Source organism: Bacillus rossius, chromosome 5 (genome assembly GCF_032445375.1).
Source record: "Bacillus rossius redtenbacheri isolate Brsri chromosome 5, Brsri_v3, whole genome shotgun sequence".
NCBI classification, from domain to species: domain Eukaryota; kingdom Metazoa; phylum Arthropoda; class Insecta; order Phasmatodea; family Bacillidae; genus Bacillus; species Bacillus rossius.
Genome location: NC_086333.1, coordinates 53656135 through 53670789, shown reverse-complemented (window position 1 = coordinate 53670789; position 14655 = coordinate 53656135). Strand labels below are relative to the sequence as shown.

The 14655-nt window shown below is 36.3% G+C and overlaps 1 protein-coding gene across 4 annotated transcripts in view; it reads right to left on the bottom strand.

Annotated features, from left to right (window-relative positions):
- Positions 1 to 14655, bottom strand: part of LOC134531806 (ATP-binding cassette sub-family C member 4-like) — an 89100-nt gene that overhangs the window by 32023 nt on the left and 42422 nt on the right. For 3 of the 4 annotated variants that reach the window (XM_063367749.1, XM_063367748.1, XM_063367750.1), the window contains 4 exons: positions 7039 to 7325; positions 5312 to 5495; positions 3715 to 3840; positions 366 to 571 (listed from right to left, as the gene is read on the bottom strand). In XM_063367749.1, the coding sequence (XP_063223819.1) occupies positions 366 to 571; positions 3715 to 3840; positions 5312 to 5495; positions 7039 to 7325 (803 nt within the window). The remainder of the gene's footprint in view (positions 1 to 365; positions 572 to 3714; positions 3841 to 5311; positions 5496 to 7038; positions 7326 to 14655) is intronic. The other variant, XM_063367751.1, reaches the window with a different exon arrangement.

Genomic DNA, 14655 nt, shown 5'->3' with positions numbered 1-14655 from the left:
CCATGCATTTAGTGCTGTGCATCGCATATGCCACATAATACCTACTCTTCATACTTAAAAATCAAGATATGATATAATTAAATTAGAAATCAATTTAAAATTAACGTGGAGAATGTCAATACAATTCACAAAATATGCATCATACATTCTCTTAATAAGATTGTGATTTTAGTACTAATTTTTAATTATATATATATATATATAGTAAATTTAGTTCCTTTTTAAAATATATCTGTGATGAAATGAGTATGGCTGTATTTGTTTTTCTTTGTACCTAAGTTAACCCTACTGTGTCAAAAAAAGAACTAAAATAAATACATATCCTTATCACTGCTTTCATAGAAACAGATCTTTCATAAACTCACCAGTACAACACCCAGTAGTCAGAAATATTTGCAACTACTTGCGATAGCAGGAATAACAAAGCCATTATTAACAAACGTAAGTAGCTTGATCCGGACAGTAAATATTCCATATAGACTGATTTTTTCAACGTTCCTTTCGACGAAGTTTCTGCAAAATTTTGAATTGACATTGCGTCGGCTTTTGTATTGTTTAAGTCATTACATTTCTGGAATAAAAAGAACAGCATAGTCAAAAACATGTGAGCGGGTCTTTCAGTAATCGTCAGTGATGGTTAAACATATAAACTAGGTAACGAGCAAATTCAGGTCTTCTCATGTTCATTTTTCAATAAGAAACTGGACAATGAACGTATTGAAGTTCCATTCACTATTAAAGACTAAATTTATGGATCAACATTTTTTATAGCAACATGATTCCATGGCATTCATGTAATCATTGTAACCACACATGTTAGAAATTACACTTTCATATAATTACTAAAAAAAAAATTAACCTGAAACATTTTAAGACACATATTCTAACACAAATTTTTGTTTGTTTATCTGATTTTGCTTAAACGCCTGAAATCAGTCTGTAAATACTTCCTACAAACAAATTTAACCTTGTTGAGCTGATTCAACGTTATTATTACATAATATTGATATATTATAATGTTAATATAAAAGTAAAAAAAAACTATACTAATTTGTTCACATAATTTTATTATTTTCGTGGTATGAAAAGTTTACACGTGCTCCTTGCATATCCAAAAACTCTGAAATTATTTTATGCTTTATTTACAATGAAAATGTTTTATTTTTGTTTTACAAATTTTAATTATATACTTTTATCACTCAAAACAAATTTTGCCTGCACTTTTGAATTTATGTGCGCGCTGTAAGTTATAATTCTTTGGTATAAAAAGTGTGAATAAGCATGGAGTTAGGAATTGTCAGAAATGGCATAGTGTAACGTTGGTAAAGCAACGTTTTTACGTTGCACATGCCATATTGTTCTACCCAAAAACATTGCGGAAATGGTTCTTGATCGACCAGTGTACAGAAACATCTGTACAGAGATACAGAAATTCTGTTTATTCTTACATTTCTTGTTTTTAAATTACCGTTTCTGCTTAGTTTTTTTTTCTTTACATCCTTAAATACTTCAAGTAATGGTTTTATTTGAATTTGAACTTAATGTATTTGCGTTTGTATAACGTTGCTATGTTAATACAACATAATTAATTAGTTTCGGGCCCGATTTTTTTTATAAACCTTTTGTAATTGGCATACAGTGATTGGTCACTGCTTCAGCGGCGCTGTGTTTAAGTATTTAATTGTTTGAATACTTTGAGCGTCCGACGCGTTGCATTATGGGAATTTCGAACGTGGCAAAAGTTCCTGTGGTTCCGTCATTGTGGTTATAGCTTCACTAGGCGCCGTGGTACCTATATCTGGACGAAATTACCTCATAAAGTTGGCAGTCATACTGAATTTGTGTGACGCATAAACTATTCAGTGACATTTATTCACGTATGTGAGACGTGAGCACGTGTATTTGTTTTATGAACGTTAACATATGTGGAGCAGTCTACAGAGTCAGTAAGGTAGGCCATATTGGATAAGCGCAACTGGTGCCGCCTACGTGTTTCAATGCATTTCTCACGTGATTTGAAACGAATAAACAGTGAGTACGTGTGCCTAAAACACAAATCCATATATTGTTGGTATTTTACATGCGACTTATCAGTATATTTAATCAAAACAGAGACATAAAAAAACACAGGTACAGTGTTACAGCGCAGTAATCAAGCACTACTATTGTAACCAAGCCCAGTCAATAAAACAACTGGCTATGGACTGAATTTAATAAAAATACATGATATAATTTTGGATTTTGTTTTTTTATTCGAGTGAAACTTTATTTTCTGTGAATATATAGACTGTTGTACGATCGTGCCCATCGTACAGGCATCGCTAAATAGATTATTTTTTAGATAATATACATGGTTTTCTTTGGACAAAAATAGAAAGATTTATCCTTAAAGTGTTCGTGTCTATTTATTTTAACTCAATGATGAGCTATGAGTACATTAAACGTTGTTATTGTGTTTTTATCATAATTTAGAAATACCATAATTTATGTTCTGTTATATATATTTTTATCATTATCTATCTATCAATAAATTGTAAAGTAAAAAACTTCAAATTCTTTATTATTTACTTCATTATGGCGCTCAGTTAATATTCTTTTTTTCTGCACAGATAAATCATTTACCTAGTATTTTTAGTTAACATCGGTTGATAACAGCAATTTTTTTTGAAAGAAAGAAAGTTGTCATAAATTCAGCGAGGTGGCAAGTACAAAAATCACTGCTAGTACTGCTATTATCAATAGTAAAAGCTTAAGTAAAAGTGTGAATGCAAGCTGGTGCAAATAGGTCACATTTCAGAAGAGTAGCAACCAACAGAGGCTTGTATTGTTTCACTCTGCAGAAATTGTATGTCAACTGTGGTGTACGAGTTTTATGTGTGTACACCATAGTGTTTGAAAACGCAAATATTACAGTTTTTTTCTGTGTTATTTCAGCTGGACCAAGGGGCAAGTTCCCGGGCCGGTCATCAAACTACATAGATACTAGCCAAAAATGCATTATTTTATTGGAAAGATTATCACTCAGGTTTAATTTTTTTATATCGTATCATATAGGCATGCTTTAACTGAGACCCGGAAAAAACAAATCATGTTAGCATATTTTAATATTTTATGGAATATCAAGACTATGATTAGCAATAAAACATATACCTCTCTTTGATTCTTATTCGCAATTCACCGTTTTTATACCAAAGTTCCGTTATTGTGCCTTAAATAGTTATTTTAATAGTTATCGTAAATAGGCTTGTTTTTTTAAATAAGCTTTTTCGCTTAAAACGTGTTTCATATTAAAGAGGCCCATTAATTTGACTAAGATGGTAAACTAGTTCAACCCCGAAATCCCCCAAAAATTATGTGTATTTTTATCTAATAATTCTTTCAATAAAACTGCTGGTACTATACTATTTAAATAAAAAATTTATATAAATAACTGTTGGGAAAAAGTTTACAAAAATATCTTTAACCTCAACAAATAATTGTATTAGTAGTAATTCCTCAACTCAGATTTCTTTTGTCACAAAATACTTGACAATGAATATTTAAAAGTTAAATATGTTTATCAATTTTAAAATAAATAATAAATATTTATTAAGAAAGTTTTTTAACCTATATTCATAATAGGTACTTAATTTATTTTTTATTTAATTTTAATATCGTGTTGAGTTTTTTAGGTGACAACTCTCTACATATATAGGTGATTCGAATTTTACGTACATCAGCGGTGTCATATTCAGTGTCGTCATGATTCACGTGCAAATTTTCCTGTGATTTCAGATATCTTGTAACGTCAATGTCACTCTTCATCAGGTCAATGTACGATCCTTGCATTTCCACACTGCCCTATTCAAAATAACATTGAATTTATTAATGAATTATCGTCGAAAAATTATTAACACTTAACTTGAAAGAGTACAAGTAATTTTTTTTATAACAAAACTAATATATTCCGTAAATACATTCTCTCTTGAGGAATTCTTCCGTATGTTGTTTCCTAACAAACATTTAAGGGCCCCTAAAAACTGTGCACCCATAATGTATGCACATCTTCAGAAATAACCTTGTGATTTGAAAACTGCTCAATATATCCGATTGGCGTCTGTTAATTAAAAGCATCAAAGAAGACTCTCAGGTTGGGTTAGTTGTTCTATTTCCTTGTTTTGTTTTAAACTGTATTTTTTGAAGAGTGAAGTTGGTAAAACGCGTGTTTTTAAAATAAATTTTAGACATGAATCATCTGGTAAATATTCCTGAAAATACTCAAGGAAATTTAATTACACTTTTAACTTTATTTATCCGCCATATATTGTTATGGTTGTTCCTCAACCCTCGCGGTTTTCCTAGCCACGACGATAAGACTGCGTGCCATTCCACAGACTTGCGCTTAAAGGTGACACCACGCTAGAAGCACCAGCGAGAGTCGCACTTATCATCCCGCCTCACTGACACAAATACACCCCTGGCTAGGCGGACCCTTTGAAGATACACTTTTTTACTGTTTAATTCTATTGAAATCGTAATCTGTTCTTTTCCAGTTCAAATATAAGTCTATTCTACAAATTTTTTAAGAGTTTCAATGAATTATTTTGTTCATGAAAATTCACCGACTAGTAAAGAAATATTTTTGATTTTCGCAAAGAAATATATATATAATTTTTTACTTTAGTTAATAGAACGAGCAAATTTACGACTAGCACATTCTTTACATCCCTGCACAAAGGTTTATAGACCGCTACGTACAAACAGGTAGACTTTATGTAGGCTTTTGGACATACGCCATTGCTATGCTATACATGAGCATAGCAATGGCGTATGTCCAAAAGCCTACATCAAGTCATGCATTTCCATTGCACAAATCTTTCAAAGATAATATACAAACAGGTAGGTTTGGCAAAGAACTGAAGGAAATATATTAACGCCACCTTTCTTAGATATTTAACCATTAGCGTGAAATTCAAACATATTACACATTTTCAATGGCACATATTACTTCTACAAATTTCCCCTGAAGATAGTTATAACTATAAAGAAGTTCTGTCAGAGGAAGACTGAATTTTGAGGTTTGAAAGCCAAAACTCAGAACGGAAAACAATTAATCCTCTGCTGTCTAAGATTATCTCAGTAAAAATATTACGTAAGCCAACTCATGTTTTATTTTACTTTTATAATGAGTGAAAACCGAACAAACGAAAAAAAAAAATGTTAACTCAAAGTTTTTGAAATTATATATCTGCAACATCTTCAACCCATTAAAAATCAGTTTGTGGCATTCCTCAGTTGAGAATTCGTTGGATTTTTAGTTATTCGTACTTACATTTCTCATGACTATAATGTGATCAGCGTCCTCCAGGTACTGGATCTGGTGTGTCACGAGCAAGCGGGTTTTCCCTTCCAGGAGAGACAGTATACACTCGTGGAAGAGGTGTCTGGCCACATGCGGGTCCACAGCTGATAAGGGGTCGTCCAGCAGAAACACTTCAGCGTCACTGTACGCCGCTCTGCGGGTCGAACAAAAGTAATCTTACTTATGTGTTATTGGAAGTTCCGCAGAAAACACTTATACATCAGTTGAAAGTGTCTTTGGATGTCGTGGAGCTTCAAAAATGGATTTCACTTGGGTGGCAGCCATCTTACAAATTCATCCGGTCTGATTTGCTAACGCCAATTTATTTTCAGCCATCTTGGTATTATTTCATGCTTGGTCTTACCACAGACCATTCATTCAAATACTTAAAAGTCTCAGTAGCATCTTCAAACGGTCTTCGAGACCAAACATAATCATAATGATTCATTGACCCTAAAGCTAAAATATATAACACGAACATTTTTCACGTGTATGCCATAAATTTCTTACGCCAATAATTTATTGTCATCATCGACAGCCTTTACACACTACTTCACCCACGCTTCATTATTCACCCAATTTCTAAATTCTTACCACACATTTTAATATTTGCTTAAGACGAAAATAACAGAGGCTTTTCTGGAATAACTTACCTCGTTTCTACAAACATAATAAAGTTCCATGATTTTTTTTTCCATTATAATAAATTCTATTAGATTTATTAAGTATTTCTTTCTTGCTCCCTACAAGTACGGAATAGACAGTTGGAACAGACTGTTACAAATAAGTATTTACGAGTTAAAATTCGGACTTTTCTTTGCAAAGTGGTTGCGTGACTATTTTGTTTACCCATATGATGTACTTTGTTATTTTATTTTTATTTTCTGTGTATAACAAATACTTCAAAGTTATATATATTCATAACTAATACAGGTAAGATTAATATTCTTATAGTTAGTCATTTGGATTATGATAAAAATAATTTATTTAAAATTAATATAATTACTGCCATTATTTATTTCCTTGTACAATTTACGGTTTAAACATTGAAAACGCTATGGGTGATGTCAAATGTTTATTTTTTTAAATTTAACACCATTCATTCATAATTATAAAAATTAAGTTAAGTGTTGGTAAATGATTTAACTGTAATATATGCAAACAGACAAACAATACCTCAATTTAAATCACGCTGAATTTATCCGAATTAATACCTACAAAAATACACGTTTCGAAAAAAGAAAAAAAAAGTGTATGTGTGTGTTGGGTTCCACGCGCGACAGAAGTGAAATTTATTGTTTATTAGTTATAGATGTACATAAATTACTAGTATTTTTTATTGAAAAAGTGATAATAATATTGAGAATAGTAATGTTACGGGTATGATCTGAAATTTAAAAAAAAAAAAAAAACTTAGGAGTAGACAAACACAATAAGCGTTACGAGAACTATGTAGCATCACTACTGCGTCATTTCCACATCTCCCCTGCCATTTCCCTTTCCGGCCATTACAACTAGCATATAGCATGCTACGTCACGTTCATATCCCCCCCCCCTTCCACGTATTTATTTTTTTTCCTTTCATGCGAACATTATTTTCGTGATGCTCGAAAATTGAAGCATTCTCAGCGGAGAAGTTGTCGCTTCGAAACTAACTGACCGAGCGAAACAAGGCGTGAGTTCTCGGTTCTCCTCACCTCGCCAGGTTGATCCTCGCCTTCTGGCCTCCCGATTGGGAGCAACCTCTCTCGCCGACCCGGGTCCGGTCCCCGCGCGGCAGACCTTCCAAGTCCGCTCGCAGGCCGCAAGCGCGCACCACTCTGTCGTACAACTGCTCGTCGTGCGGCCGCGCGAAGGTGATGTTCTGTCGCACGGTGTCCCCGAACACCCAGGGCTCCTGGCCGGCGTACGACAGCCCGCCTTCCACGCCGACGGCGCCGGACACCAGCGGGAGCTCCCCGAGTATCGAGTGCAGCAGGGAACTCTGGAAGCATGCAGTGAACCTTGATGAAAAGTTAGTAAAGACAGGGGCTTGTCTTGTATAGTTTCCACCCGGGGTAAGAGCTGGTCTCGGAGCGCCACCAACCCCGAAGGCTTTTTTTTTTTTCCAAACCAATCAAACCTAAACCTTTCCCGAAAGAAAAAAAAACCCCTCATATCGTCACCACATATTAATTCCACCATTCCAAAAATGTTGGATTCACTTAGATGGTAAATATTTTTTTAAAATACTTCACATAATAGGGATGTTACTATGTTACGCAGGTTGGTACTGCGTAACGAGGAAACTCACCCCTGCGGGCTAGTGGGATACCACCCGCCATACACTGCACGGACTCGGCGCGCGAATTTCAATTGAAGCGCGTTGGATAGCAGATCCTCGGGTCCACTCGTGCCGAATCGCCTTTGATCGGAGCACGTGGACGTGGTCGGAAGTTTCCGAGCCGCGTTTCCGATTCAGGATGTCCAGAATATTCCTCGCTGTTTTAATATGGAGCGCAGCGAGTATATAAGCAGGCTGCAAGCACGAGTTCCACAGAGTCTTCTCTCAACCGGCTGCGTGAATAATGCGGTGACCACGACCCGCACCTTCGATCATCGACGCCGAAAGGCTGCCCGCTGAGGTCTTCAAGCTGCGCACGGATGCCGAAAAAGGCGGTAAGAGAGGCCGCAAATTATACAAGTCAGTTACGGACTTGGTAATAAATTCAGTGGTAGCCCAGTAACAATTTGCAAGTTGGCACGGGACTTCGGAAGTAAAAAGTATGTGTCGGACTTTGCAGTAAAATGACCAAGGGGAACATAGAAAATTCCGCTGAGGGTCATGAAGTGGTTTGCGACAAGGAGCATAACAGAGTTCTGCTCAGCAATACTTTAAAAAAATATATATATTTTTTCTCGTTCTATTAATACGGTGAAAATAAAAGGTTCTACTACTTGATTAAAACGTTAAGGGCGTAGTGCAGTGGCATTAGCGGGACTATCAGTCGTGGCGTTTAAGACTACCTATGAACATAAACAAGGAGGTAAATTTTTAATGAAAAACTGTTTTAAAATAATTTCAAGCAACAGCATGTTAGGTGATTTGTCTCCAATTCTCTGCACTAGTATAGTGTTCGTTTTATTACCAAATAGTGTGAATTAAGAGCCGGCGAAAATGTGCAAGTATCAGGGAATCAGCACGGCGGCAGAGGTAGAATAAAGAAATTCGCTCCGTCGATGGTTTCCGGTCCGACTGGGGTGATCAGGTCAAGGATCAACGGAAATAAAAAAAACACTCGCCGCTATCACTTAAACGACACTGAAGATTTTAGCCAATTTTATTTGGGGAGAAGTGTTGAAATTTAAATTGTGTTAGAAATATCTCGTTCCTAAGTCTCTGGTACTGTTAAAACAATGTCTAATTTTGATCTGTAAGTGAAGGTTTAAGTATTTTGTATTAAAAAGAATTTGTAATTATAACTAAAAGAAAAGGGTCCAGTTAGAATTATTTATTGAGGAATAATTCGTGTGGTTATGAGAAAATGTTTAAAAAGTAGTGAATGGTACGTAATTTTGTATAAATTTATTTCAGGTGTTTTGTTGGTAATCGCTGGAACATGAATTGTAGCAGTAATGTGTAACAGCCAACATAATAAGAAAATTTATATTAATGTATGAGGATTATATGTGTTTGCATAATGTGTGAATAAATCTCTGTACATGCCGTACTAAATATGTGTTATACATTGCTCTGTGTTTCCTTAAGCTCTTGTTGCCATTCTAATTTCCAACGACTAGGTAACAAGAAAATTGCGCCACTCTGCTCACAGAGTGTGTGCGGTGTGTCAGAACACACATTGGTTCAGTACAGTAAAATTACAAAATTTCAAATTTCAAAAAGAAAGAGGGTTTTGAGCACAAGAGGTTGAAGTCACAGTTTTGCTAATGAAGGTTTTTAGTATTGTTTGTATTTTGTGTATAAGTGTAAATTACTGCCTTACAATGCCTTTTACAGGGACTGGTTGGATCCAGGATTTATCCAAGGCTACGCTGGGACGACTGTTGGTGGACCTGAAATTGCCTGACGTGGACCCGGAGAACATGACGATGGACGAACTTAGACAACGAGCACGAGCCCATTTCAACAAAAGTAGTGAGTCCTCTTCCGACGGACATATACCGGGCATACCTAAGATAAAGGAAAGTAGATGTTTGGAGTTCATAGTTAAACCGGTGTTAGATCACTTGCCAGTCTTGAAAAATTGTGAACCTGAAAATATAATACTATTTTTGTGTTTAGTGGAGGAAGTCCTTGACTTGAATATTTTGAATTCAGGTTCAATTTTCAGCTTATTGTTAACCCATGTGCCGAGTGAGTTAAGGGCACTGGTAATTAAGGCACAATGCAATAATTGGGCTTGGGAGCAAGTTAAACAGGAAATGATCTTTTTTAACACTAATCAGAAAACACGCGAGCGACTGCGGGATAGGTTTATCTGTAGAAGTCAAGGGGAAGACGAGTCAGCTCTGGCATTCGTGACTGATATTACCAAGTATGTTAAAGTGCTAGGGAATCCCTATTCGGAGTTAGAGTTAGTCGAGATTATTGAGCTTAAGGAAACACAGAGCAATGTATAACACATATTTAGTACGGCATGTACAGAGATTTATTCACACATTATACAAACACATATAATCCTCATACATTAATATAAATTTTCTTATTATGTTGGCTGTTACACATTACTGCTACAATTCATGTTCCAGCGATTACCAACAAAACACCTGAAATAAATTTATACAAAATTACGTACCATTCACTACCTTTTAAACATTTTCTCATAACCACACGAATTATTCCTCAATAAATAATTCTAACTGGACCCTTTTCTTTTAGTTATAATTACAAATTCTTTTTAATACAAAATACTTAAACCTTCACTTACAGATCAAAATTAGACATTGTTTTAACAGTACCAGAGACTTAGGAACGAGATATTTCTAACACAATTTAAATTTCAACACTTCTCCCCAAATAAAATTGGCTAAAATCTTCAGTGTCGTTTAAGTGATAGCGGCGAGTGTTTTTTTTATTTCCGTTGATCCTTGACCTGATCACCCCAGTCGGACCGGAAACATCGACGGAGCGAATTTCTTTATTCTACCTCTGCCGCCGTGCTGATTCCCTGATACTTGCACATTTTCGCCGGCTCTTAATTCACACTATTTGGTAATAAAACGAACACTATACTAGTGCAGAGAATTGGAGACAAATCACATAACATGCTGTTGCTTGAAATTATTTTAAAACAGTTTTTCATTAAAAATTTACCTCCTTGTTTATGTTCATAGGTAGTCTTAAACGCCACGACTGATAGTCCCGCTAATGCCACTGCACTACGCCCTTAACGTTTTAATCAAGTAGTAGCACCTTTTTTTTTCACCGTATTAATAGAACGAGAAAAAATATATATTTTTTTTAAAGTATTGCTGAGCAGAACTCTTATGCTCCTAGTCGCAAACCACTTCATGACCCTCGGCGGAATTTTCTATGTTCCCCTTGTTCATTTTACTGCAAAGTTCGACACATACTTTTTACTTCCGAAGTCCCGTGCCAACTTGCAAATTGTTACTGGGCTACCACTGAATTATTACCAAGTCCGTAACTGACTTGTATAATTTGCGGCCTCTCTTACCGCCTTTTTCGGCATCCGTGCGCAGCTTGAAGACCTCAGCGGGCAGCCTTTCGGCGTCGATGATCGAAGGTGCGGGTCGTGGTCACCGCATTATTCACGCAGCCGGTTGAGAGAAGACTCTGTGGAACTCGTGCTTGCAGCCTGCTTATATACTCGCTGCGCTCCATACTAAAACAGCGAGGAATATTCTGGACATCCTGAATCGGAAACGCGGCTCGGAAACTTCCGACCACGTCCACGTGCTCCGATCAAAGGCGATTCGGCACGAGTGGACCCGAGGATCTGCTATCCAACGCGCTTCAATTGAAATTCGCGCGCCGAGTCCGTGCAGTGTATGGCGGGTGGTATCCCACTAGCCCGCAGGGGTGAGTTTCCTCGTTACGCAGTACCAACCTGCGTAACATATCTCCTCAGGACGGCGAATCGAAAACCCCGGCTTTCGATCAGATATCACTTAGGTCTAAGTTTCTGTTTAACATAAAAAAAAACAAAATTCCAACACATGTATACACATGACTTTACATCAGTTAAGTGTCTGAATAAAATCGTTTCGTATTGTCTACATGTGCCTTCAGATACATATTCTTAGTTTCGTCTTTGAGTAAGAGAGTTACTGGAGTCAGGAAACGAACCAATCGAAAAGGACCCTTATATTTTAGGGCTAGCTTACTACTGAATTTATCAGCTGCCTTACTCAAATAATGGGTTTTGACTAATAGTAAATCGTCTATTTCATAGGGAACGTCCTCCCTATTCTTATTGAACTGCTGTTTCATCCGGGAATAATATTGTTTTAAATGCTTAGTGGTTTCTGCCCAATATTCCTGAGCGCCTTTACTTGAGCCCTCCTCCGCGTCACCGACTAATAATTCCCATGTTATACTTAAGGGGTGTAACAATTCCCTACCCAAAAATACTTGAGAGGGGGTAAGTTGTGTGGCTTTATTGACACTACTATTAATTCCCAACAACAAACTATGTATGTTTTTGTCCCAATTTTGTTGGCTATCATGATAGTAGGCTCTGAGGATAGTTTTAATCACCCGATTATACCGTTCTACCATATTCCCGGATGGATGGTAGGGGCTAGTTTGGACCATATGTATTCCCCAAGAGAACGCCATACTTTTGAATTCATCTGATACAAAATTCTTGGCATTATCAGTAATGAGATAGGCAGGAGACCCAAAATAGGGAAAAACCCTTTCCGTTAATATTCTTGTGATTGTGGTAGCCTTTTGATCCTTCATGGCAAATATCATCAAAAATTTGGAGAACCCATCTACTAACACTAACAGGTTATTATTCCCTTGCTTGGATCTAGGGAGAGGTCCAAAGCAGTCTAGGTAAACCCTTTCCCACACAAATGCTGGGGGACTGCTACTCAGCAATCCTATGGGCTTAGTATTTTTCGCCTTAACCTTTTGGCATACCCCACAGGATCGCACTTGTCGACGAATCTCTTCCTCCATGTTTTCCCAAAAAAATTTCGTTTAATGGCTTTCAAGGTACGATCTTGACCGAAATGAGCCCCAAAATACGAACTATGGTAATATTCAAATAACATGCCTCGCAGTCTTACGGGTACAAAAATTCGGAAATTCCCTTGTCTACCTGGTTTTCCTATTAAACCCCTACATATACAAAAATCATCACGGGTTTTATTGACTACTCCGTCTTTAATCACTTTACATTCGTTATCTAGCTCTTGCCAACGCCTAATATTAATATAGGCTTCTGGTAAATTACTCAAAATATTTAAACCTTCTGGAAAGACTTCCTCCTCATCTTCCTCCCTATCCTGAACTTCAAACTCATTCGGGTCGAACATTCTCGACAAACAGTCGGCAACATTGTTTTCTTTCCCTTTAACATGTTCTATGATGAAACGGAAACGACTCATCCTTTCTACCCATCTTCCCAATTTACCCAATTCCTTTTTAGAACGCCATAGCCAGGTAAGAGCCTCATTATCAGTTTTCAACACAAACTCTCTCCCCTCCAAATAATCTGAAAATTTTTCACATGCCCAGACACACTCTGTGAGCAGAGTGGCGCAATTTTCTTGTTACCTAGTCGTTGGAAATTAGAATGGCAACAAGAGCTTAAGGAAACACAGAGCAATGTATAACACATATTTAGTACGGCATGTACAGAGATTTATTCACACATTATACAAACACATACTTCGGAAGTAAAAAGTATGTGTCGGACTTTGCAGTAAAATGACCAAGGGGAACATAGAAAATTCCGCTGAGGGTCATGAAGTGGTTTGCGACAAGGAGCATAACAGAGTTCTGCTCAGCAATACTTTAAAAAAATATATATATATTTTCTCGTTCTATTAATACGGTGAAAATAAAAGGTGCTACTACTTGATTAAAACGTTAAGGGCGTAGTGCAGTGGCATTAGCGGGACTATCAGTCGTGGCGTTTAAGACTACCTATGAACATAAACAAGGAGGTAAATTTTTAATGAAAACCTGTTTTAAAATAATTTCAAGCAACAGCATGTTAGGTGATTTGTCTCCAATTCTCTGCACTAGTATAGTGTTCGTTTTATTACCAAATAGTGTGAATTAAGAGCCGGCGAGAATGTGCAAGTATCAGGGAATCAGCACGGCGGCAGAGGTAGAATAAAGAAATTCGCTCCGTCGATGGTTTCCGGTCCGACTGGGGTGATCAGGTCAAGGATCAACGGAAATAAAAAAAACACTCGCCGCTATCACTTAAACGACACTGAAGATTTTAGCCAATTTTATTTGGGGAGAAGTGTTGAAATTTAAATTGTGTTAGAAATATCTCGTTCCTAAGTCTCTGGTACTGTTAAAACAATGTCTAATTTTGATCTGTAAGTGAAGGTTTAAGTATTTTGTATTAAAAAGAATTTGTAATTATAACTAAAAGAAAAGGGTCCAGTTAGAATTATTTATTGAGGAATAATTCGTGTGGTTATGAGAAAATGTTTAAAAAGTAGTGAATGGTACGTAATTTTGTATAAATTTATTTCAGGTGTTTTGTTGGTAATCGCTGGAACATGAATTGTAGCAGTAATGTGTAACAGCCAACATAATAAGAAAATTTATATTAATGTATGAGGATTATATGTGTTTGTATAATGTGTGAATAAATCTCTGTACATGCCGTACTAAATATGTGTTATACATTGCTCTGTGTTTCCTTAAGCTCTTGTTGCCATTCTAATTTCCAACGACTAGGTAACAACATGAAATAAAGAAATTTTTCAAATATTTGATGACATGCATATATGTATCTTTCAATAACACGAATTCATGCAAATAATTTAGTTCGTATGCCCTCCAACAATTTGCGTTGTGTTCTAACTCTACAATACTCAAGTAATTATCTTCAGTAAAAATTATTCTGCCAGTTTAATTACCCCCTCCCCAACAAACGCAACGCCCGGGGCACAAGTCCAGTCTGGTTACTTCCCTGAGTAAAAATTATTTATTTTCGGGTAGATTTCGAAGATGTACTACCTATTTTAGCCATTACCGTGGTGCAACTTCCCAAAAAAAAATTATATAGATTTACGTTTCATGGTCCATTGACTCCATAACCATCATCAGCTTCATTATAGACATTTACATTATTTGAAAATTTTTGAAACAATTG